This window comes from Lonchura striata, chromosome 16 (genome assembly GCF_046129695.1).
Source record: "Lonchura striata isolate bLonStr1 chromosome 16, bLonStr1.mat, whole genome shotgun sequence".
In the NCBI taxonomy this organism is placed as follows: domain Eukaryota; kingdom Metazoa; phylum Chordata; class Aves; order Passeriformes; family Estrildidae; genus Lonchura; species Lonchura striata.
Window position 1 is genome coordinate 1,919,051 of NC_134618.1, and position 24,991 is coordinate 1,944,041.

The window sequence follows — 24,991 nt, forward strand, 5'->3', positions numbered from 1 at the left end:
TCACTGAGTGCTGGCTCACATTACAGACTGCTGGGACAAGCTGGGTCCTTACAGAGCATCTGAATCACATGAAGATTGTGACACAATTAACTGTTCAGCCAACTGGAAGTTAAATCTTGCAAGTGGAAGAAATCCTAATCTTCTAGACTACAAATATAGGTGTTACTTAAGTGTCACCAACTGCTGAGGTAGGAAAGAGATTCAAGGAGAAGGAAATTCTGTACCTGTAAATAAATGCTTGTTACTGATGATGGGCTCCAAACCTATTGAACCTCTAATCATTTTTCTTGAAGGCTCTATGTTTTCTCACCAGCAAGAAAAAGAAGGTAGAAATGTCTCCTCCTGTTGAAAGAGACAATTAGAAGCTGCTTGGAATAGATCTGATGAAAAGTCAGAGTTGAGGCACAAATATGAAACTTTATTTTCTAGATACACATCCTGTTATCTGCCTAAATTTCTTCTCTGAGATAAGTGTGTGCTCATGAGCTAAAGAGAGTGGGAAACATCTAGATGCAATACAGAGATGGAGAACCTGAGAGAAGCAGAGGCTGCAAAAGAAACAGTGTTTTGTTTTTCCTGTACAAATGCTCAATTTTTCATATGTTAGAGAATATCCAGTATCCAGAAAGAGATACTAAAAATCTGGCTGGATGTAGCCCTGGGCAAAAATGCTCCAGCTGGCTGTGCATTGACCAGGGGGGCTTGGCTAGGTGATCTCATCCTTCCCACCTCACTCCCCTCTATAGTTTTACAAAAGACAACATGGGATGAAGCTGTGTCAGGGGACAGGAAGGTTGGAGATCAGGAAAAGTTCTTCTCTCAGAGGGTGGCAAGGCACTGCCCAGGCTCCCCAGGGAATGGTCACAGCTCCAAGGCTGCCAGAGCTCCAGGAGTCTTTGGACAATGCCCCCAGGCATGCCCAGGGTGAGATTGTTGGGGTGTCTGTGCAGGGCCAGGAGCTGGACTGGATGATCCCTGTGGATCCCTTCCAGCTCAGGATATTCTATTATACATAGATCACTTCAGGCAGTGTCATTTAAGGTGTCTGTCATTGCACCATGAGATCCACAGAGATTTAATCACATGACTGTTTTAGTCATCCAGGTAGTTTTCATGGCCTATGATGGGCTGAGGAAGCAGGCTGAATCAGGTGATGGACTGAAGGTGCAGAGGTTCTTGCAGCACAAACCACACAATATCAACCAGGAATGCACTGCAGAAAGCCTGCTACTCATATCAGACCTGGAAGAGTGAGAAGGCCCAGTACTACACAATAGAAGTGAACCTTGTGCAGGTGAATAATCTTTTTTTTCCTTCACAACTCTGTCCATTAGGCTGTGCTCACATGAATTTCTGCTGATACTGACACTTTACCATGAGGATTTCCATAGGCACAACTCAAAGAAGCTGTGGCTGCCCCATTCCTAGAAGTGTTCAAGGCCAGGTTGGATGGGGCTGAGAGCAACCTGGTTTAGTGGAAGGTGCTTCAGCCCATGGCAGGGGTTTGGAACAAGATGGGCTTTAAGGTCCCTTTCAACCCTAACTATTCTGTGATTCTATAGTTGGGCTAAGGACAGCACTGGAGATTGCTGACTATGAAGCACTTCCAGGAGAGGCTGACCCATCTCAAACTCTTCATACACAATTACAGGCCCATCAGAGTTGGGCAAGCCACCATTAACTTACCCAGTGGGTATTTCACAGTCCCTGATGACAGACACTCAAGGCATGCTTCTTCTGAACTCCAACTCTTGCTGTGACAGAACGCAGACCCTTTGGAAATGACTCCTGACCCCCCTCGGCTGGGGCATTGCACAGACCTCCCGCTCCTGTGGGACTCAAAACTGCCACTGTGGGTTTTCTAAATCTATGGCTATGTAAAGGGCTTCCACCTCTTGCCTTGTCCCAATGGGCACATGTGCTCTGCTGCCCAATGCATGTCCTGGAGACATGCCTGGCCTCTCTGCCATCTGCCACCATTCATTTCTTGTTGCTTCTGAAGCAACCTGAAAAATAACTCTGATTAAATTTAATGAAGCAGGAAACACTCTGAGTAAATTTATTTCCCAAATAATCTGGTTACTGCTCTATCACTCTTGCTGTGTGTGACAGACACTTGTCTTATCCCTCTGGCACTTCTGAATTAATTCATTTGTTCCTGTTTTGGCTCTAATGAGTGGACTGCCCGGTTTCTACAAGAACAGGTTGGAAGTGGGAAATAGGAGGGAATCTAGAAAGGATTTTTAGATCATAAGGTATAGCAACAAATATGAATTCTTATGAAAAAGACAAAAGCTTAGATGAGTCTAATGAATGACAGAAAAATCTGTTCCTGTCTGCAGGGAGGGCTCCGAGCAGGGACCAGGCTCTGCTCCAGGGGCCCAGCAATGGCACAAGAGGCAAAGGCAGAAACTGATGCACGGGAAGTTTCACCAGAACATGAGGAAGAACTTTCCTGTGCACTGACCAAGCACTGAAGAGGCTGCCCAGAGAGGGCTGGACTCTCCCTCACTGGAGATAGTGCAGAACCATCTGGACACAATTCTGTGCTCTGGGATAACCGTGCTTGAGCAGGGAGGTGGGACCAGATGAGCCACCGTGGACCCTATCAACGTGAACTGTACTGTGATTTGTGTGTGAAAACTTCCTTTTTGTAAGCAAGTGAATGTTCCCTGAAGCTACCTAGTACTGGATTAAACTGTGTGAAAAATGATCACAGCACCTTTTCTCCCCAGTCTCCATTCTTGTAACATCTTTAACCATAACAGAAATATAAGCAAACACTGTTACTTTGCAATATGATCTATTTCTAAAATGAAAAATCATTGCTATTTTTTTATCTGTAGCAGACCTAATAAAATAGCATCTTGTTCAGTAAATTAAATTGGCTGCTAAATAAATTTGAATTACTAAGTAAACTTGAATTACTCTTCCTGCCTATGTGCTTCCAAAAACAGCCACACATTTTGTGTATCTGTCCCTCTGCCTTCAACTGGTTGTACTAATTCTCTCAGATAACTCAGGCAGCTCTGGAGGATTTAGGAAGTTACAATGTCCTAGCTCACTGCAAAGACTGTTCACATCTGTCTCTTGATTCTTGAGCAGGACACCATTATTGACAGCAAGATCTCCTCTGCACTGAAGGCTTCATGCTGGTGCTCCCACCTGGACTCAAGAGGTGCTCCATGACACAGTGGGGCACTGGCACTAAGGGATCCATGTCTCAGGAATGAAGAATAGAAACAGGTGCTGGATGGGGAGAAAGTGGGAGAAACAGCTGCTGGCATAAAGTGACACAGCCTCATGGAGCTGCCATGAAAACTGTCATCTCGAGGGCAAAATCTGATGTATTGCAATGAGGCTAATAATAAAAATATATAGACTCACATTGTTTCAGCCCCTAAAAAAGGGCCTTGGTCAAGGCAAAGAGAATTTTGCAGGTTCCCAGTAATGCCTTTCATGTTTACAGAGTACACTGTGTGATCATTGTGCACAGAAGAAAAATTACGTAAGTATTCCCCATGGCTCAGTACCATGCAGTGGCCTCTAGAAAAATGTCTGTTCTGTACTGGGCCAGACCCTTAGCTGGGAAAACAGGCAAAACGCTGCTGTATGAGGGGCAAGTGGGAGATTTGTAACAGCTGAAGAGCTGCACAATAATTTCTTGAAGTAAGAAATTATGCCTGTTTCTATAGGAAGGAGAAATTTACATAATAGCTACATACACATACACAGATGCTAATGCCAACATTTACATCTTTCACATGTAACATATACACCATGCAGAGCTCTCTCTGGAAGACTGTGTAATGTTGATATAAGCAGTGCAAAAATAGGTAATGATTACCTTCAAAATAACAAGACTTCCTCCCACCTCTTCCCCTCCAAGTTCATTTCATCAGGATTCACTATATCAGGCAGGATTAACCACTTTAGCCGTCTTGGCATGTTTTGCTTTGAATCCACGTTTGCTCCCTGTCCTCCTCCCTAATCCCCTCCCTTTCCCAGTTGCCAATTTTCCCAAGCCCTTCCCTAACCTCCTCCCTTCCAAGCTGTCAATCCTCCCTATCCCTACCCCTTTCTCCAGAGAGTTCTGTGTCTGTCTTGATGCCCTCGACACCCCATTTGTTACTTCGTATTATTCCCCCCGTTTTCCCTGATAGGCTCATAAGCTGTTTACCCCACCTTATACTCCTCTCCTACCATATCCTCCTCGGTTCACTTTCCTACACCCCTACTCCTGAGCTGCTGTATAAAAACTTCTGTTCACCCCCTCAGTCCTGTCTGGGAGCCCAGGAATAAATCCGTGTTGTTGCAGCCCAAGCCCCGTGCCATGGCTGTGTGTCCCTGCTCTGTCCCTGCCGATAACTGGGACTGCAGCTCGCAGGGAACGGTCGCGGCCCCGCCGCAGCCGCCCCGCGCGGCGCACGCTGTACACTTAGCCAAGAGCTCTGCCTTGGGTTGTGTCTGTGAGCCATTGTAAGTCTCCTACTTGAACTTTTGTGCCACCTGACAGATGTTGAGTGTCCTACCTCCTTTCCCAAGTGTTCCTTAGTTTCTGACACAACATCAGTATTTCTGCGATGGAGGGACCTCTGATCATGGTGGCCATCCCTTTTTCTGGCTTCTGTGTCAAAGACAACATGGTTTAGCTTCTCCAGAAACTTATCCAGCTCTTCTTGAATATACTCCAGTTGTTTGCCAACATTTCTGGGGGAAGAAGAGGGTGGCAGGGATAGTTTGCTTTTCCTCTCCTTCTTCCTGGCTTCTTCCACATCTGGGTTTTGTTTCATTAGAACATGCATGATGATTATCGAGATGAGTTGCAGATACACAATCCAGACTTCAACATCCCTTATGGAGGTGAGATATCAGGAGCTGGTGCCTGCTGATGTACTCACAGGGAAGAAGCCAAATGGACCAAACACTGCCAGTGGTCAGAACTCCCCAGCTGTCAGCATGCACCGAAGGACAGGTGACAGGAATCAAACCACTGGAGATGTCACAGCTGGACTTTCTAAGCAGCATGTCTTGCAAACCTTCCACAGTTCTAAAGATGCAAGCAGCAGAAACAATGAGGAGCAGAAAAATTCTAGGCAACAGAAAGATACAATATCATCTGTCACAGTTCTGTATGGTCTTAAAATAGCAGCATCTCTCCACTTTTTGTTATGGAGCTGCAAGTTAATTGATCTTTAACTTTCCTTCTGTTAGAATGTTCCTGACCATGTCTTTCCTGAAGTGGTAAGTTCTTCTTCTTTCTAATTCAAATAAAAGTTAGGGATTTCCCTCCCCAAATGAAGATAATGTTATCCTTTAGGAGTGACTGGATGCTAAGTCCACAGTCTCAGCATCCAGAAAATCCAAGTGAGACAAGATAACATCAGTCACCTGAAACACAGGATCAGTGGGACCAATGTTGGCTTCTTTCTGGTCTTGGGAGAGAAGTCCCTGCTGGGATTCTGAAAATAATTCCAGCTGAACTTTGTAGGGATCCCTTGGAGATTCTCTGTGGGCTGTTCCTTGGTGACTCTGCCTCCTGGTTACTCAGAGATGAGCGAAATAAATGCATTTCTACTGATCAAGCACAGGAGAAGGGGTTGGACAAACGTCTGATTAGTGCCCAGTGTCCAGGTTAACAGCCAAAATGCCAAGTGGGACAAGGGCCAGCCTGTGAGGGGGCAGGCAGGCCATCCCCTGAAGGCAGGGTCTCCATCTGAAGGCAGTCTCTGTGGAATGGGATTGCATTTCCTAACCTTTTCTCAGGGAATCTGTTTACAGAGGAGGATGCCAAGCCTAAATGGAGCAGAGATCATACCCAGATTTCTGCTGCATCTGTGTGCATTTTTGGCCTTACCCTGCCACTTTGTTCCCAAAAGTGAGACAATTCCCCTGCTTTGCTACAGTGAATGGTCTGAGACAAATTGCAGCGTCCCTGTAACCCCTTATTCTCTTTAGAAGCTGATCTCAGCTTTTAGTTCTCCAAGACTCATGCTGTGAAGCAAGTTTTGCTCTAGAAGCACTGTGGTACTTCCCATCCCCTTTTGCCTTGTCTTTAATTCATTCCTGTGCTCACAGCTGTGCAGGATACTTCTGTAAGCAGTTTCCTGCCTATAAGCCTGGGCCTGGCACTGCTGTTCTACATTTAGGTGGCCAGTCAGCAAAGAGATTCCCAGTCCAGTCACTCTGGTGGCACCAAACTCACATGCTGGGCACAAAGCTGAGGAGAGGATGCAAAAACAGGCAGGTCAGAATTGAGCTCAATTTTTTATCAAACCTGAGATACATTTCCTTAAAGAAAGAACAGTGGGTCAGAGATATCCAGGTAGATCAGAGTATCTCCCTTCTCTCTCACTTCATTAATACCTTGGGGCATAGACCAAACCTCCAGCCACAGGTATTACAGTTACTAGTAGAGCAAAGCCCTGATCCAAACCTGACACTGCTGTAATAAGAGACATCACTGAAACCCTAAACAGCACTGAAATCCTGAAGAAAGAAATGTTAAAAGTGGAAATCACAGCATTTAAAAAACATGATTAGGACTGCACTGTGGCCCTTCTAAAAGGGGAAAGGATGGATGGAGCAGCCATGGCATTTCCTAACTTCTAATATCATTGCTTGCTTCCTTTCAAACAAATATAATACCGCAAAGCTTAAAAGTGAAGTACAGACTGCTGTAGTTTCAGACAGCTCTTTAAGATACAATCACTAATGAAGTAACTAGAGCACATCTGTCAGAAACTCAGGAAGCATCACCTTGACTATAAAAACAAGGAGTAGACAGAAAAAGGCAAAACACTTTGTCCAAGATTCCATGGCCGACTCATGGAACTGAGCCGACGTGACACTCGGGAACACGACATATCACACTGATGAACATCTGCCTTCCCACAAACACATACATAAGTCCTCCAGTCATGAAGTACAGAAAAAAGAACTGGTTTTACAGGTCAACATTATTCAGACCTCTGGAAAACCATAGGAGTTGTTCTCATATTAGAATGGAGTTTTCTCTGACCCCTTTGAAGATAACTGCTGGATCAGTCACACCAGATGCCCACCTCAGTGGTATCTTTAGTCTAACTGTAAATGCCTAATGAATGGCATGAACATGAGGTAATTATGTAAGAATGCTTTCCAGAATACTTCTGCAGTCTTCTGCAGCAAGGGCTTTATAGTATTTTAGCAGCTTTAGCTTTACTTGAGATATGACAAGGATAAAAACAACTATTTCCCAGACATCTCTTGCATAATCAGCCAGGGAAGCAAACAGCTGTAGCTCCAAGGTCATGTAGACGATGCTCTTGAATCTCAGTAAACAGCATGAAAACATGAAAAGTGTGACAAGGACACAGCTTTTGTATGTTTAATGTAAAATCCTGGAAAAAAAAAAATAAAACAAAAAAAACTAAGATCATTCTACACATTCAAAGTAACAGCTATGCTCCTTGGCAAATAAAGCATGCTGACCTCAATTTTCAGTTTTCATCTATTGACTTCCAAAAGACAAATTCATTTCTCCATGTTTCTCCTCATCATATATGTTACCCAGGTTCAGTTTCTTCTTATGCCCAGACAGGAATTCTTTAAAATATTCTTTTAAAATATTTAAAATTTAAAAGAAATAAAGTATTGCAGATGCAACTGCCTGCCATCAGAGCTTAGTAATAAAATTAATTTTTTAATTTTGAAATTTTAAATTTTAATTTTTTAATTAATTTTTTAGAGCTACAATCAGGTTTTCAGTCTTTCACAGCCTATGTTTTTCACCATCTCTCAGCTGCTCTCAGCACTCCCTGGAATCTGGCTACATTCCCATTTCCCACTTTTCACAAAGGTTGACTGGACTATAAAAGGCAGGAATGCACTGCTCCCTAGGGATACCTGATACCAGGTAGCCTTTCACAGCACTTCTTTCAGCATTTTTTACACTTGGTGGGAAGATCTTCTGCATGAACTTAAGAGATAGGTTCAGTGACTCAAGCAGTATTGACTGGAGACACACATTCAAAAAGCCAAAATTTAATACAAATCAAATGGAAGAGTCTTTGGGCTGTGACAGTTTATTTTACCATCCCCCAAGGTTGGCATGCAGCTAATTTTCCCTCTGAGGCATTAGTGGTTGTAACTGAGCTACTTATAAACTTTATTTAAGAGCTGATAGTACACATCCTTCCTAGCTGTCCAGAACCTAGCTTCAGCAACAAAAATTTTCCCTGTTTTCCTAGAAACAACCGTCCTTACATCTCTAGGCTGGATTAAATCATGATGTGCAGTTTTATTCTAGGTCTGTACTTGTCAGTGAAAGAGATGAATGAGCAAAAATGGGCCTCGCTCACTTTTCCCCAAAGACCCTGAGCTCATGCTCCTCCGGGTCAGGGATGATGCTCTGCTGGTATCTGCTGGGTGCCAGAAGCTGCATTCACACAGACTTGGGGAGTGGAAGCACCCAGCTATCCACTGCTCTGGATATTGATTCCAAACCATTCCCTGCTGTATGCATTGCTACCTCAGCTGCTAGAAAGGCTCTGCTTTATTTAAGAGCAACGGGAGAAAGGGAAAATCTCATGGTACAAAGACAGATTCTACAGTTAATGTCAATTCTACAGGAAAGAAAGCAGATCCTTCCACACTGCTGACCCTTTTAAAGTCCAATATGAGCACAGAGGAGCATTTAAGTAGGCTGAGTTTTGGGGTCATATGCATAGTAGGCAGATCTACTTTAAACTTCTTGATAAGGCACCCTGGAAGAAGATTCAGAGATTCACACATGACATTTCCTTCTGCACAGTACCTTTCCACCATTCTTCAATTTACAGGAGATCTGGCACAGTTTTAGTCAAAGTGACTTTTCTAGAAGAAATTAAAGTGAAATTCTTGGGGAGTTGAGAAATTGAATAAGCCTGTGTTAAGTGTCCTGTGTGACTCTGAAGGGGATTCTCCCAAACTGTGGCTTTTCCTGCAAGCTCCCAAGCACTTCCGGACAAACTGGCCATTCTTCTTATGGATGCTTCCCTTCAACTCCATGATCTTGGCAGATTTTGCAGCTTAAAGAGGGGAGAAATAATAAGAAACGTTCAGTCATCTCATATAGCGAGGCCTCAGTCCGCAAAGCATAGGGCAGGATTGACTCCTTTTCTTCTCCTCCTCACCGTGGAAATTTCTCCTACCTGTTTCCATAAGTTTCAGCTCTCTGCACAGCTCCTCCTGCATCTTCTTCCTATAGTCTCCAAACATCGATCTCATGAGCTGACGCTTCTTCACCAGTGGAGCCTTGTCACTGCGCAATGTCCTGATTGCCCTGAGAGCCTCCTCAGCTGCAGCAATGGAGAAACAACACATAGGTTAAGGCTCCCTGCTGGCTCTGCCCCTGCATTCCTGCCAATGCTGCCCCCAGGAGAGACCTCTTCTTTACTGCAATGCTTACCCTGCTTTCGAGTGGGTTTCTGTGTCTTCAAGCCAAGTTCCAGCTGGTTCACACACCAGTCCACCTCCTTCCACAGCTGCTCTTCTGACTCCTATCAGCATAAAGCACAGTGAGCAAGAGGAAGTAAATTACCCAAAAATTACAGCAGCAGTTGCTACACAGGATGAAAGGGAACTCCGTAAAGTCAGGACTTTTCCAAATATTATGTTCTGGTGATTGCTTAGTAGACTTCATTACATTTTCCCTCTAGTGTTTTTCATCAAATAAAGTAAAAGAACTGTGCAAATGTTTAGCTGCAACTCACTGTCTCTATTAGATGGATTTGATGTGTGGCTGGCATTTAGAATGTGCTGTTTTCTGGAAAGGTGTTCAGCTTTCAAAGAAACTTACAGATGAGAGAAATAAACATTAACAACACAAAACCCCTATCCTCAAACCTGCACAAAATCAAAAACAAACAAACAATGGACAAAATCAGAAGCTGAGTATTTCTTCTCAGCTCCTTTGTGGTTGCTCAACCAGAAGTGCTTGAGGGACAAGGAAGATGAAGCCCATGGAGATGAAGGAAGCCACATGCCACTGAGCAAAGCCAGCTGGCTAAGTCAGCAGTGGGACAGGGAAACAGGGCTGCACCCTGGGACTGAAGCAACTCTTAACTGTTATGTACATGTAAATACAAATACCCTCACACTGTCTCATTTTACCTACAACAGTGTCCTTCCAAAGGAATGGAGGGGCTTTACTTGACCTTCAACTCTTCCTGTGTCTCTGGTGCTCAGCAGTGTTTATTGGTAGGACTGCAGGTGAAGCAGACCTTTGGATGAAATGTTCCAGAGGCAGGAGAACAATCAGTGCAATTTCCTTGTAAAATATTAAGAAAAGGAAGGTTTTGTGCAATCTGGTGTCACAATATAGATCACCTGGCACTGTTTGTTAGTATAAGTCTACACCAATGCTGGAAGGTAAAATAAAATGAAGACCTGGATCTTAGCAGAATAGAAAACCTCAGGGTGTGTCTTAATGTTGTGTTTACACATAACTTGCAATTTCAGTTGATTTCTGGGCCATGCCCTTCAGAGGAAGCACCTTCTCAGAAGCACCCCTGAGTTCTACCACAGGTCCTTGGCTACACCAGGTGGCAGTTCTGTGCCTTGGCTTTGCTCCTTGTACTACAAAAGTAATTCACCCTGCAACACACACATCAGAGCTACAGGGCCTGGCTCAGCACCCACAGGCACCAGCTTGGCACCAACTGAAAACAGTTACCTCCATTTCCTATTTTTTTTTTCCTTAAGAAAACATGGCATCCAGCTCCCCAGGATTAGCTGTCACAAGCCTAAACATGAAATCTTTCAGCACAAATCTGAAGGACCATTAACTTCCTTTGCTCTGGTCAGGTTCCTCAGCTGCGTAGCAGAGAAAGCTAACAGCTGCTGGAACATGTAAGCAGCAAATGTGGTCTTTTAGCTTCCATCTCAGGGCAGTATGCTAATTGTTCATCTGTACAAAGATAGATAATAAAGTGTCTCTTTAGCTCAAGAGTTTATAAATAACGGGATCCCATCAGTATTTAACTACCTGAGAGATCTTCTCATCCTGATGGGAAGTATCTGTATTTTGACAGCTGTTAGCTTCTGCCTTTGCCTTCCTGCTGGTCTCAGTTTCTTCTGCTTTGTTTTTACTGACAGGTGCTTTTTGTTTCTTCTTTTTTTTCTGGGCAGCCCCACTTCCTGTTGATTTCTCTGTCATTGCTGCATCTGCAGGGGCTGTCTCTGTTTGGGTGATCTTTGATAGGACATGGCTTCTATCCTCTTTGGGTGTATTCCCTGTCTCTTGAGTCGCCTCAGGCTTCCGCAAGGCTGCAGCCTGTGGCAGAGCTGCTGATTCAGCAGGGAGTGAAGAATCTGCTGTGTGCTCTGTATGTTGACTTGCTGGAAGTAACTGAAGATCAGGACAGTCTTCATCTGGGATGGCAAAGTTGAAAGCAAACTTGGGTTCTTTTCCAGAGGCAGAAAACCTCAAGGCACCATTCCAGTTCTCCTGCTTGGTGGCTCTGACATAGTTTTGTACCTGCTCAGCACTACTGTCACCAGGATCAGCTTCTGAGTCAGTCTTGGAAAGTGTAAAATCAAATTGGAATCTGCTGCCAGATGATGTGAACAACTCTGGCTTTGCCTCAGGCATTGGGTCAGACTGTTTCACACCATCTGAAGCCTGTCCCTTGCTTGGCTGTACTTCCACAACATCAGGGGTCATGCCTAGAAAAGACAAAAAATATTGCTTCAATACTGGTGTTCTCCATGCACCAGTTTCCTACCATGGGGGTACCACTGCAGTTTCCACTCTAAAGAGAGTGGAGAGAGATGACTCAATTAAGGCTGCAACGTAAGAAATCTACAGAAAAGAACCAAATCTCACCATCCCCCGAGGGACACCTCAAGCTCACCTTTCTCCATGCTCTTCTGACCCTCATCCATCTTGAGATGACAATCCCCAAACTCATTGCTCATCACTTGTTGCTTCTCTGCAAGAGGAGTCTCAGGGGAGTGCAGGACCTTGAAAATGTGTTGGGTCTCTTCTGCTGCACTCAAAAAACACCAAGAGAGACAAGAAACAGTTTACAGTGGGCCTTAAAACCCACACTGTGGGATGCTGATGACTGATTATTCTCTTAATGTGCTCTGTGTTCATACCACCTCTGACTAATCCATAACTAACATTCAATTGAAAGGAAATTCCCAAGTGCTTCCAGAAGCTCAAATACTGTGAGAGGTTCCTACAGAGGGGAAAAAAAAAATCTTAACTGCTTATTACTTACAGTCAGACTCTTACACTGCAATGAGTGTACTGCTAATGGCACAGAAGCTACAGAGGGCTTAGCAATCTTTCCCTCAAGGTGAAGACAAATCCCAGAATCTAATTCAGTGTTTCTTCTCTGGGAAACTGGAAAAAATCTTAGTAGAGGGCATACCCTGAAAAACAGGACTCTTGCTCTTGCTTACAAACCAGCCTGACCACAAGAAGAATCCAAAGCTTTTGTGTTAGAACAAATTCTCTACAAAACAAACAGAGTTGTTCTATGACAGTGGTCCCCAAGACCTCAATTTGGAAACCCTAAATATAGTCTTGTAGTGTTTTTCCCACTTATTTTAAGCCACAGAACAACTTGAGAGTCTCCTAGCTAAAGCACCTGACCATCCTCTCGGGAAAGAACCTTTCCTTAACATCCAGCCTAATAATCACCCCCTAACATAGCTCCAGCCATTCCCTCAGGTCCTGTCTCTGGTCACAGAAAGCAGAGATCGGAGCTGCCCCTCTGCTGCCCCTCAGGAGCCCTGATGAGCTCTGTGCTCCACCTCCTCCAGCTGAACAAACCAAGTGCCCTCAGCTGCTCCTCCTATGGCTTCCCCTTGAGACCCTGCTGCATCCTCATATCCCTCCCCTTGGACACTCTCTAACAGTTATAGACCCTTCTGGCATTGTGGTGCCCCAAAATGCCCCCAGCACTTGAGGTGAGGCTGCCCCAGGCAGGGCAGAGGGACAACACCCTCCCTGTCTCAGCCAGTGATGCTGGGCCTGATGCACCCTGACCATGGTGGGACAGAAGTGAGATGTACCTTCACAGCATCTGGGTGTCAGGGTCCTGACCACATGAACTCTTCTTTCAAGGGGTTTGGCTAGCTGCAACCCAGGCCAGTTACACAACAAGAGGTAGAGAAAGCTCCAGGGAAAAGCTTCCCTCCCTCACCTGGAAGTTACTCTAAGCTGAGTACCTCATGCATACAGTGCTACAGCCAAACAACTCATTGATCCAGATCCTGAATTCCTGACTAGATGTTGGATCTGCCTCCTCACCAGACTTCTCTAGCAGCTGGGACTCCAGGCAGAGCCTAAGTACCATCAGCACCACTGCTCAGCTCTCCTGGCTCACATACTGTGCAAAAGGGTCCTTTTCTGGCCAGGGCACTGCTTCTGCTGCCTCATTCCTGTGCTCAGCTCCTGCTTCCCATTCAGGAGCTGCCTTCCCTGCTGCTGGGCACTGGAGACCAGCACAGGACACATTTGTAACAGAATGGTCTGATCACAGAATAGCTTGGGCAGAAACTTTTAAAGTTCATCCACTCCTGTCATGGGCAGGGACACCTTCCACTATCCCAGGTTGCTCCAAGCCCTGTCCAGCCTGGCCTTGGACACTGCCAGGGATCCAGGGGTAACCAGTTTCTCTGGGCACCCTGTGCCAGGGCTTCACCACACTCACAGGGAAGAATTCCTTCTTAGTATCTGATCTAAGCATTATCTCTGGCAGTGGGAAGCCATTCCCTGTGTCCTGTCCCTCCATCCCTTGTCCCCAGTCCCTCTCCAGCTCTCCTGGAGCCCCTTTAGGCACTGGAAGGGGCCCTGAGGTTCTCTTCAGAGCCGTCCCTCTCCAGGATGAACAACCACAACCCTCTCAGCCTTAATTTTTCCTGGAGCCTGATGCTCAAGCACAAGGTGTAGGCACCTATCAGTTACTACTCCATCCTCAGGCAGGCCAGCAAACACTCACCTGAGCATCTTACATAGGGTTCACAGTCCTCTCCCAGGGTTAGGTACTGACATGTGTCAGTTCAATACTGGTACCTGATAGGACATGTGTCTGCAGCTCTACAAATTGGACTAACAAGATCAAACTATGACCTTATAGAATTTTATCTTCCATATAATTTTTCCCTGAAAAAAGCTTCACAAAAATAAGCCTACTGGTATTTAAGGGCCAGACACACTGGCACAGGATTTCCCTAAGATGAAAAACAAAGGCAAAGCTGTAGCAGAACCAAACAAGTCATATTGGAAAAAAGAACATGACAAAGAATATAGAAAGCAGAGAGAACAAACACTAAATGAATAAAAAATAAAACTGCTTCCAAAAACACAGTCCCTAAAGCCCAGTGTTGTCCTGTGTTTAGAACAAATCCCAAATAACACAATAACAGGGAACATAAAGGAGAGAATAAACAGAAAAACATCCACATCTGCTAAATCACATCCAAGGCAAGAATATGGGGGGGGGTATGGGCTGGAAAAGAGGAACATACCTAGTTTGGGATGTGGAATGAGATGTAGATCTGCCTCCAGTTATGAAATGCACCACTCCAGCTCCTCCTGGAACACACCCTGGGGATCCTTAGACATTGTGTGGGGAAGGCAGAATGATTAGAAGCACAAATCTCTCACCTCCAAAACTGAGTTTCCTGAGGCCTCCTCCCCTCTCACAGGAGATCACACCTGGCTTTACACTGGAGGTGTGCTGTGTAACAGCCCATTTATACCATAAATCAGCATAGCACAGAGACACGTGTCCTGTGTAGAGAGCACCAAATGCGTTACAAAAATTACAGCTCTTACTAGCAGGAAACCTCACCACTCCCAGCAAGCTAGGACTACCCCCCGATTTTTTTTTTTCATCTTTTTCTCCACCTGTCCCTTTTTTAAAGCCCCAAATGGAAGATTTCTCATTTTTCTTGAAGCTTAGGCAATGGCATAATGCCTCCAAAGCAAGAAATTTCCCTTTAGCACAGCGCTGGTAACACACAGAATTTATTTTTAGCCTAAACACAAGCCCTTGAGGCCCTATATGCTCTACTTCTACGCTAGCTGCCTCTTGATAAGCAGGTGGAAGTTAAGGTTTGTAGCCCGCCTGTGGACAAGGCACACTAAAACACTAGGAACAGAAAGCATGTTCAGGATAAGGAGATAAGAAGGGGCTGGGAAAGGCACCAGAGATGGGAGACTTCAGGGAGAACACTGCAATGAGAGGGGCTCGGCGCGGGTCGGGCCTTACCTGCCGCACGCCGAGCTCCGCGCACCGCCGCCGGAGGAAGCGGCCCCGCCGCGCCGCCCACCTCCGGTCACGGGCCCCGCCGGGCCGGCACCGCCAACGGGGCTCGGGGCCGCCTCCCGGGTCCCCGCCGCGGCGCTCGGGCCGCTCCCCGCGCTGCCGCCCCGCCCCACAGGCCGGGCCCGGCGGGCCGCAGACCCGGCGCCCGCCTGGGCCGCGCGTTTGTCCCCCCGCGCCTCCCTGCTGCTCCCCTGCGCCCCACACGTGTGCCCACGGACCGGGCCGCGGGTGTCCGGCGGGGCCGCCTTCCCCGAGCCAAACCCCCGCAGGAGCACCCACACCAGCCTGACAGAGGCCGTGCCAGCAAGCACCAGGGCAGGCAAAAAAGGGTAATATACACCTACTGGCACTGTCTAATCCCATTTCTAGTTTAGATTTCCTTTTGATTATTTAATTTTGTAAATAAAAGCTTGTTTCATAGGCATTTCCCCCTCTTGGATTGTGTTCAACAGCCAGAAGATCCCCCTGAGGTCAGTACTGCAGCAGCGTAGCATGTCACTGCACAGGGCTTGGTGTCTCTCAAATGCTTCAAACCATGGAGGTTGTAATTTCTCGTCATTGGCAGTTGATGTTAGAAATTCTCCAAGGCTGACAGAAGGGCTCTAAAGTGCTGGGGAAGCACTTCTTAGTGTTGCTGCTAAAGATTATAAAATGGTACTGGAAAAATCGGTACACTTCTGCCAATCCAAATCAGACTTTTGTCTGCGTTACAATCTCCACCCTTGCTGAGCCCTCTCCTCATTACAAAAACCTCCTCAGTGGTTTGAGCCTTACCCAAGGTTGTCTTGAGACTTTATCTCAAGGCTTATTCTGAGTGGTTGAGTAGGGTTGAAATCAGCATCAGTCCTCACATATAAGTGTCCCAGCATCAGTAAAAAATCTGACAGTCAAGTATTGGAGAAGATAATGAGCACAAAATAATGAGCTATTGTATCTATCTTGAAAGACCAGAATCCCACTGCAGTTTTCCTCTCCCTCAGTGCCTGAGCTGGACTGAGGGCTTGTGAGCCTGTCACCACCAGTCTGGATGCATCCCCTAAAGCAAAAGCTTCCCATCCATAGCCTGAGGAATGCACAAACCCTGCAGGTGATGCAAAGGCTCTTCTTGGTATGGCTGGCACAGAGCCTGCAGAACCCATCTCGACAGAGCAAGGAGTAAAAGGAACATTGTTTTGTGTCGTAGGACGCTGTTCATATCTCCAGCTCTGTGGACGCAGTGCCCATGCAGGAAAAAGGCACAACGGACCAGCAATGCCTTGGTATTCCTGGATTTGATCTCTGCCCTGAGGATTCAGCCCCACAAGGACACCAAGTAAGCGAGCTGAGGCAGCTGAGGCAGCTCTGAGGACACACGACAGAAGGGCTGTCAGGAGATCCGAATGTGATCCTCGGCTTCTGCTTACACAACAGAAACCTTGTCATGGGAAGAGCTGCAAGTTGAGTTGGTGGAAGCTGATGTCTAACAAGTCATGGCCACCTGGAAGCGAAGCAAACAGCAGGCAGAAGAATTGGAATGGCTTGAGCCTGCCTCAGGTGCAGAGCAGGTTAGTGTGTGCTGTATAAACTGTGCAAAGGCTGGGACAACTCCTCACTGCTGTCAGATGGTGACAGGAGCACCTGTTTGGGGGCAGGACAGATGTGCAGTCCTGTAGGTCACTCCAGGATTGGCATTCGTTGCCAGCACAGAGCTGCCTTCTTTCCCCATACCACCAACTGAGCACCAACAAATTCTTGGCAGGCATGGCTGAACTGGAAGCTGGAAAATGCATCTCTTTGGTATGAGGCTCCTTAGAGGGAGTTGCAGGAAGGAATTGGGAAAAGAAACCAAAAGAGAGAAGTGGAGTGGTTGCCAGAGCTGCTAACCACAGTGCCAGTGAGCCCTGGAGGGCACTGGGACAGCCCAGTGTCACATGCCCAAGACATCCTGTCGCCAGACTTCCTCGCCGGCAATGTATGTGGCTCGCACATACAGGCTGTCATTCAGCATTAGGAAATCTGTGTTGAACAAGAGAGAAAGAAAGCAGCTGTCAGAATGGAGCTGCTGGAGAGAGCTGAGATCATTGCGGGAGGGCTTCTCCCCACCCCAGGATGGCGCTGCAGTGCAATCCTGGCAATAGCAGCTCTGCTTTCTGCTCAGCTGAGATGTGGGGGGCACTCTAGAAGGTTTCCCAAACCACCAGCATCCAAGGAAAAAAACACTGGAGCAAAAGCCCAGAGCATATCCCAGGTGGAGCAAGTCTCCCTGCAGCTCCCACTGAAACAGGGGATGAGCATGTGCTTACAGCAGCCCCTGCTTTGCTCCAGCACTTGTGAGCCCTGGCACCATTGTCTCCATACCAGTACATGCTGTGCCCACACCAGTACCTGCATCGGAGTCATAATTCAGTGTCCCCTTTTTATGTTCAATCCCCAGGAGCTGAGCGGGATGCAGAGATGCTGCCTCCAACGCAGTCTCTACTGAGCACCCTTGGACAGAGAATTGGGGAGATGTTAGGGCAGCCAGAGCCCCATTGCCAGAGCAGCCCAAATCCCCCTGGACAAGGCAGCTGTCAACCAGGCAGTTGATGGACCCAAGATGGAACACCCTCAGCACGGCCAGCTGGAGCTGGAAAGGGAAATATCCCTACAGGAGAGAGCAGGCATAGGAAAACTGAATACCTAGGGTACGGAGAAAACCATTCACTTTTGTGAGGAAGAAGCAGGACAGTTCATCTCTCATTAGTTCTGTGGGTTAAATTGAAACTTCCCCTCAAAAAGGGGCTCATCTGAGGGCAGGGATTCCAGCCCTTGCCATGTCTCAAGTGAGAGGGAACATTCCTGGTGGAATGGAGACATCTGGGAAAAGCAAGACCTCCTCCCGTGTCAACATAGGGAGCAGCAACTTGTGGACAAGGCTCTCTTACCTGTGGCTTCTTGGAAGTGTCGCACACAAGTGTCCATGGTCGCCACGCTGCCACTCAGGGTCTTTGTGCCTGGGAGAGAAATAGGATGGCACTGAGCAGTGCCCATAGCTCACACAAGAAGCAGGGCACTAGGGAAGCATAATGGGACCAGAAGTGCAGAAGTCCTGTGTAGCAGGAGGAGCAAGCTAAAGGGCCTGCAGCCACTTTCTCCTGGGGCACAGGAAGAGGTACCTGGGTTTTACTTGCAGCTCCACTATCAGACCAGCTGGACTGGGTGAAACCATCTCACAACACAGACATCTGCTGCCAGAGGAGGGGAATGGAGAAAGGAATGTTCCTTCTCTGAAATACTTTCCCAGTCTTCATCTGCTTAGGAATTTGAAACTTAGGGAATTTAGCTAGCAAGTAGTGGTAGTGTTATAATGAAGAAAAGGGACAATAAATAGCTCTAAGATTTCTCTGTCCTTACTGACACCCTGAACCTCTAGCACCCCTGACACTGGGCAATGAAGCTTTCAAAGTGTTGCAGACAGCTGTAACTGGACAGATTCCTCAACAAGGGTAGCACACTTCTCCTCTTTACCAGGAGTTTCATTATCCCCAAGGCCAAGTCACTGCAGATCCACCAGGCATCGAAACCCAAGAGGATGGCACAAACGCTGCCACACACCAACAGGGACAGCAAGGTGTGCTCAGCTCCTCAGGAATGGTGCCAGTGGCAGCACTGTCCCCAGCTCTTCAGCAAGAGGAAGAGCACTTACCTGCGATGTACGTGTTCAGCCCATCGATCTCCACCACCTGCTGACCCAGTGTGTGCCGACCCGGTGCTAGCCCCATGCCAGCAATTGCATCTGTCACCAGCACCAGCCCTGCAGAACACAAGGAAAGGGGCCTTGTAAACACTGCTGCTGATTTTGCTGCAGCTCCATCCAAGCACTGTTCCTTGTTGACCCTCCCAGAGAGGAACCACGTGTCTCCAGCGACATTGCACCAAAGCAAGAGGACTGAGGGATCAGCACAAGTGACTGTGCCCTTCCAGACAGCAAGGGCAGCACAAATGTCTTCTGGGAGATGGTACAGTGCTCAGAGGGAATAGCTGGTAACACTGTGGGGACTGCCATGGCTCACCTTTGGGGTGGGCTCGGTGGGCAATGCGCAGGGCAGCAGGGTTGGTGTGGATGCCATCAGAAATCATGCCATAGAAGACCCTCCGCCCAGAAGGAATCTTGTCACTTGTCAGCAGCCCCACAATGCCAGGGTCACGGTGGTGGAACTGCTCAAGGGGAGAGAGAGGAGAAGAGAGAGGACCAGGACACACTGGCTGAGACTTCATTACAGGGGATGCAGCTGCCATCTCTATCACAGTGCCTGGGCAGCTTTACCAGGCAAACCTGGGCATTGCCTTTAATCACAGAATCACAGGATGGTTTGAGTTGGAAGGGACCATAAAGTTTATCTTATTCCAACCCCTCCATGAGCAGCATCACTTTCCACTATTCCAGGGTACTCCAAGCCCCATCCAACCTGACCTTAAATGCTTCCAGGGCCGAGACAGCCACAGCTCCTCTGGGCAACCTGTGCCAGGGTCTCAGTACCATCACAGCCAAGAATTTCTTCCCAATATTCCATCTAACCCTGTCCTGTGGCAGTGGGAAAACATTCTTCCTTGTCCTGCCACTTCAGGCCTTTGTCCAAAGTCCCTCTCCAGCTCTCCTGGAGCCCCTTTAGGCACTGGAAGGGGCTCTGAGGTCTCTCTGAGGCCTTCTCTTATCCAGGTGAACACGCCCAGCTCTCCCAGCCTGGCTCCATAGCAGAGGGGCTCCAGCTCTTGGAGCATCTCTGTGGCTTCCTCTACACTCACTCCAGCAGGTCCACATCCTTCTGACAGAAGGTCCCAGGGCTGGAAGCAGTTCTGCAGGTGGGGGTCTCATCCGAGTGGGGCAGAATCCCCCCCCTTCCCTGCTGTCCACACACAGGAGGGGGTCTGTGTGCACAGAAAGGGCATGTCCAGCTCTCACCCACTAATACTTGCTAGTCCTTCTCAGTGATGAACTTCAAGAGTCTGCTACAGCCTTGAATCTCTTTCAGATCCAGTAGTAGGAATGTGAAGCCAGAGGTTCAGTGCCAAAACCTCATTGCAAAGCATGGTACAAAGCCATCTGGGGAGAACACAGACCCATGGGGAGCAGGAGACAAAGCCCAAAAGCAGCCCTGGAGCAGGGCAGGTGCCTCTGGGGACTCACCGGCAGCATGGCATTGAAGAGGTGAGTGATGAAGGTTGCTCCGTGCTGCACAGCCTCCTCGGCCTGGGACAGATTAGCCACTGAGTGACCTGGGAACACAGACCAATGCCTGATTCCTCTGCCCATCTCTCCACTGATTTCCCTACAGGAGCAAAGACACTCCATCACTGGACTATGCTCTAATGCCAACCCTGGCCTGAGGTCTCAGGTGCAGCCTCAACACAGATGTGTCTGGCCATGACCCGGTGGGAGGACTCTGGGGGGTGGGTGTGTCACCTGAATGCCTTCAGTGTTCACATCACAGCTGTCACAATGCTGCCTTGCTCACAGCATGTTGTCTTCAGGCTGAGTTTGAGGTCCAATGATACGCCTTTCTGCTGGCCTCAGACACTTAAATGTTTTGTAGAGAATTATCAGAAAACACCCTCACAACAGTGGGAACTTTGCTAGCAAAACATATGGGAATGAAACTATCAAGAAAGAAACTTCTGTTTCCCCAACAGGACAGCAGCTCTGTGTGCTAACCTTGCCTTTCTGGAGCTCTTTATGTGGCTTTGGGATAAGAGACAGTCTGCTGTATGAATGCCCTTCTCACTTGAGGTTTAATTTCACCCTAAATAACTTCCCCCCTTTAAAAAAACTTCTTCAATGATCTGAGACAAAGAAGAGTCTGTGAAGCAAAGGAAAAGAAAAACACAGCCAGTTTTAAGTCAGAAGCCAGCCAGATGTTGGTGGAAGAGGTTCCTACAGTACTTCCAGTTGAAAAACAGAATTATCAAACAAACAGTAACCTTTGGAAAATGATTTCACCTGTCACATAAGGCTGAAAGCAGTGGAACTTCAGAGTTTGAACCCTTCCACATCATCAAACCTCCAACTAAGACTGCTGTTCTTCCCTGTGTTAGAACAGCACCTTGTGTTTACTGCAGGGGCTTCTAAGTCGATACAAACTTTGGCCCTTGCCATGACAGATTGACAGCATCAAGTGAGGTCCCCATTTGTGACAGGTCTGTCATCTCCATCCAGAATCCCACCCCGTCCAGTTGCACTGAGACACGTTAGAGATGCCACAGCCTCAAGGGAGGGGCAGCCAGAGCTTCCCTAAACCCAGCCCTTACCCAGGGAGACGCAGATGCCCCGCTTGGTGAGCTCCCGGATCACCTCACTGCTCCTCCTCATTTCAGGGGCCAGGGTCACTATCTGGACACAGTCCAGGGAGCCGTAGGTGGCAAGCAGGTCCTGGAAAGCACCTGCCTCAAAGGTGCGGAGGCAGTGCTCCGGGTGGGCACCCTTTTTCTCCTTGCTGATGAACGGCCCCTCCAGGTGGGCTCCTGTCCAAACAGGAAAAAAAGAACCATGACCCTTCCTTCCCCTGCCAAGAACCATGAAACCTGATGTCTACTCTGCTCCAGTCACACTCTTGCCATTTTTCTGCAGCATTACACGTCTCAAGCAACTGTAAGCTCATCACAGTGAAGATGCAGTGCTGGCCACTGGCCAAGCCAAGCCATCCCACTGCCATTGCTCCAGGGGCCCCAGAGGGGCTGGAGCAATGTGTATGATGACAGAAAACACAGTAAAAGCCAGCACAGACTAAGGGACAAGGTGGGTCTGTGCCCACCTATGCATTCCTCCCCTATTTGTGCTCTGTAACTTCTTTCATGTCAACTGCGAACAAGATAATTGCCCACCTAGACTAGCACCACAGAGGATTGAATCCACTTACCCAGGATTCCTGCTCCATGGGCTCCCCCATTTCTTACACTGATCTGAGGGAGAACCTAGAGAAAGAGGTTTGTCAGACATGGCAACACAGACACAGCCCCCCAGCCTGCCAAATCAGACCCAAATGTCAGGTCCACAGGGATATTTGTAGCTGGACCACTTGGGACCATCACAGCCCACAAAGGAAAAGCTGTCTCAAGCCTTGGTGTGCAGAGCTCGCTTGGGAGACATGGCTGTCTCAGCATTCTAAATGCTGAGGGCAAGAAACCCAGGGTAGAGTCCAGCTCCTCATGCCCATGGCTTTTCTGTCCTGGCAGCTATCCCAGTCTTGGCCCACCCACCTCCTGATACCAACCTCAGTCCCTGATCACCCTGCGGATGGGAGAGAAGGCCCCTTACCTGGTGGTATACAGATGGAGGAGAGGTCACCAGGGTGGGACAGAAAGAGGTCACTCCATGGGAGAGGATTTTCTGACTGACCAGGTCAATACCTGATTTGAAGTCATCTGTAGCCAGAGAGAAGTCCACCCCGAAGCCTCCTGCACCACAAACAAAACAGGGGTGAAACTGCTGCTTCCTCAGTGGGTGTGGAAACACTGAAGAAAGACTTTGTGACTGGAGGGAGATGTTCCATTTGTAGGGCGCTGACACAGAGGACTCCACCAGCACTTCTGTCCTACATTCCAAGGTTCCACAAGTACAAATCTCACCATCACTGCCCTTATGAAGTGCTCTTCCCCACAGCAACCCAGTGTTTTGCAAGCACAACCTTTTTATTTTGATGCAGGGCAAAATGTGACGATTCTCTGCTGAAAAGGGAACTGGCTTCCAACTAGAACAAGCTCCTCTTTCCTTCTGAAGAGAGCTGTTGCAGTTAATTGTTATTGTTCCTGTGGGAAGTCTTGCCCTCTCCTCCCACATCCTGGAAAGGGTAGGGCAGGCATCCTGCCAGTGCAGGGGCAGGACAAAATACCGATAAAAAATAGTTCAGAGGAAACCCTCACCTGGCTAAAGGGGATCACTTACAAAATAGCAGCAACCAAAGGCAAAATTGCTCTTTGTCACTGGTTGGGTGACTCACACCTCCCATGAGCAGCTGAAATGTGGCCATGGGCAGGACACCCGCAGTGGGGCTGGGAATCGGGGATGGACAAACCCAGGATGCCCCCAGTCTGCAAGTGCATGTAGCATCACTGTACCATTGATCTGGACATCGATGAAACCTGGGGCGATGATGCTGTCCTTGCAGTCCAGCTGGACATCAGCAGAGCCCTTTTCGTCAAAGAAGAGTTTCTCTGGGTTAAGGATCTTCCCCTCTCGTACCCACAGGTCCTCCCTGGAGGGACAGTCACACATATCAAGCTCTGGTGCCATCTGCACCATGTGGAGCAGGTAGGCGTGCCCAGTGACAGTGATCCTGAGCAAAGTGGATCCCACCGGCACCTCCAGCCACGGGCTCTGTGGGGTGTGCCAGAGCACAGCTGCTCTTTCAGCTGGGACACAGCAAGCAGCCCTCTCTACCTGGCTCTGGCTCTGCAAAACTCACAGGAATGGGATTTTCATGGGCTACCCCTTAAAAGTGGTGGTGATGATGGGCAAAGCACCAGGGGGCTGGAAGAAGAGACAAAACAGGGACCATACACCACAACCCGCCCTATGTCCCTCCAAAACTCGGCAAAGGGGACGTGGGACGGTAGAGCGAGGCGGGGTGAGGGCCAAGAGCCGGTGCGCAGGGGAACCGGCGACCTTCCCTCTGCACTGCAGGTGTCAGGTCAGGTCGGCAGCCTGTCCGGGAGCCCCCACAGCCCGGCACCGCCGCAGCCTCGGTACCCACGGACACCACCATACCCCTGGGACCCCAGCCACTGTGGCACCCCCCGCTTCACCTCTGGAGCTGGTGGTCCCTCAGGATGCGGCAGTTGGTGAACTGGACGATGGGCGCGTCCGAGACGGATTTGTTGGACGGCATCGCGGGGCAGTGGGAGCCGGGGGAAGCGCGAACCCCCTGGTGGCCGACGCAGAGGGAAGGAACCGGGCGCGGCGAAGCAAGGCCAGGCCGCGGCTCCGGTGCGAGCGGCTGCCGCGGGACTTGTTCAGGCGGCGAGGGGCGGAGGCACCGGAGCACCGCCTCCGAGGCAGGCGGAGGGTGAGCTCCCTCCCCTGCCCGGCGCTCTGAGCCGACGCTGCGAGGAACAAGCCCCACGAGGCCGCCCGGGCGGGCGCCACCGCGACGTCCGACGAGCGCCGGGCCCGGGGCGCTGTCCCTGCCCCGGTGCCCCGGTGGCCCCGCTGCCCCCGGGCCCGGGGGCGCGGCCTGGGCGCGGCCTCGCCGCCGCACCGCCCGCTCCTGGTCACGTGGGCATGTGCGGGGCTCCGCCCCCGCCCCGCGGCACGTGACCGGCCCCGGGGCCGCCATCACGGGAAGGGCGCCGCCATCTTGAGCAGGTCGGCGGAGGAGCCCTCCCTGAGACCCATATGAGCCTCTGTCCTGCACCCTCCTCTCCAGGCCCCATCGTGAGACCCCACTGTCAAACCCCCATCATGAGATCCCATTGTGAAACCATGCTGAGACCCTACCCATTGTGAGATTCCGTCCTGAGATCCCCATCCTAGACTCCATTCTGAGACCTCATGCTGAGAACTCATCCAGAAACCCCATCCTGAGATCCCCATCCTGACACCTCCATCGCAGGACGCCCTTGTGACGCCCTGGGACCACTAGCCCCTGTGAACCCAAGGGAAGCTGACAAGGAATGGTTCCACCCAGCAGATGTGGGCTCTGACACTACTGATTAATCTCTCCTAGGAAAGA

At 48.8% G+C, this 24,991-nt stretch overlaps 2 protein-coding genes across 4 annotated transcripts; both read right to left on the reverse strand.

Moving 5' to 3' along the window:
• Window positions 1–8,009: 8,009 nt before the first annotated feature.
• C16H8orf33 (chromosome 16 C8orf33 homolog) lies at window positions 8,010–15,293 on the reverse strand. The gene is made up of 7 exons (XM_021529637.3): window positions 15,252–15,293; window positions 14,645–14,770; window positions 11,877–12,011; window positions 11,009–11,688; window positions 9,431–9,521; window positions 9,174–9,320; window positions 8,010–9,050 (listed from the first exon to the last, which is right to left on the reverse strand). The coding sequence occupies exons 3-7, from the start codon at window positions 11,938–11,940 to the stop codon at window positions 8,857–8,859; spliced, it is 1,176 nt and encodes a 391-aa protein (XP_021385312.1). The 5' UTR covers window positions 11,941–12,011; window positions 14,645–14,770; window positions 15,252–15,293; the 3' UTR covers window positions 8,010–8,856.
• Window positions 15,294–15,670: 377 nt separating this feature from the next.
• On the reverse strand, window positions 15,671–24,348 carry AMDHD2 (amidohydrolase domain containing 2). Of its 3 annotated transcripts, XM_021529634.3 has the most exons (11): window positions 24,066–24,346; window positions 23,379–23,515; window positions 22,579–22,718; window positions 22,181–22,235; window positions 21,573–21,785; window positions 20,455–20,543; window positions 19,340–19,484; window positions 18,973–19,080; window positions 18,212–18,280; window positions 17,673–17,774; window positions 15,671–17,303 (listed from the first exon to the last, which is right to left on the reverse strand). In XM_021529634.3, exons 1-11 carry the CDS (start codon window positions 24,146–24,148, stop codon window positions 17,215–17,217), a joined length of 1,230 nt encoding a protein of 409 aa, XP_021385309.1. In that variant the 5' UTR covers window positions 24,149–24,346; the 3' UTR covers window positions 15,671–17,214. The 3 variants fall into 3 exon arrangements, with proteins under 3 accessions (XP_021385309.1, XP_021385311.1, XP_021385310.1); XM_021529636.3 differs by lacking the exons at window positions 15,671–17,303; window positions 17,673–17,774 and adding an exon at window positions 18,443–18,514 and having other exon boundaries at window positions 18,230–18,280; window positions 24,066–24,348; XM_021529635.3 differs by lacking the exons at window positions 15,671–17,303; window positions 17,673–17,774; window positions 18,212–18,280 and adding an exon at window positions 18,334–18,514 and having other exon boundaries at window positions 24,066–24,348.
• Between the last annotated feature and the right edge of the window lie 643 nt (window positions 24,349–24,991).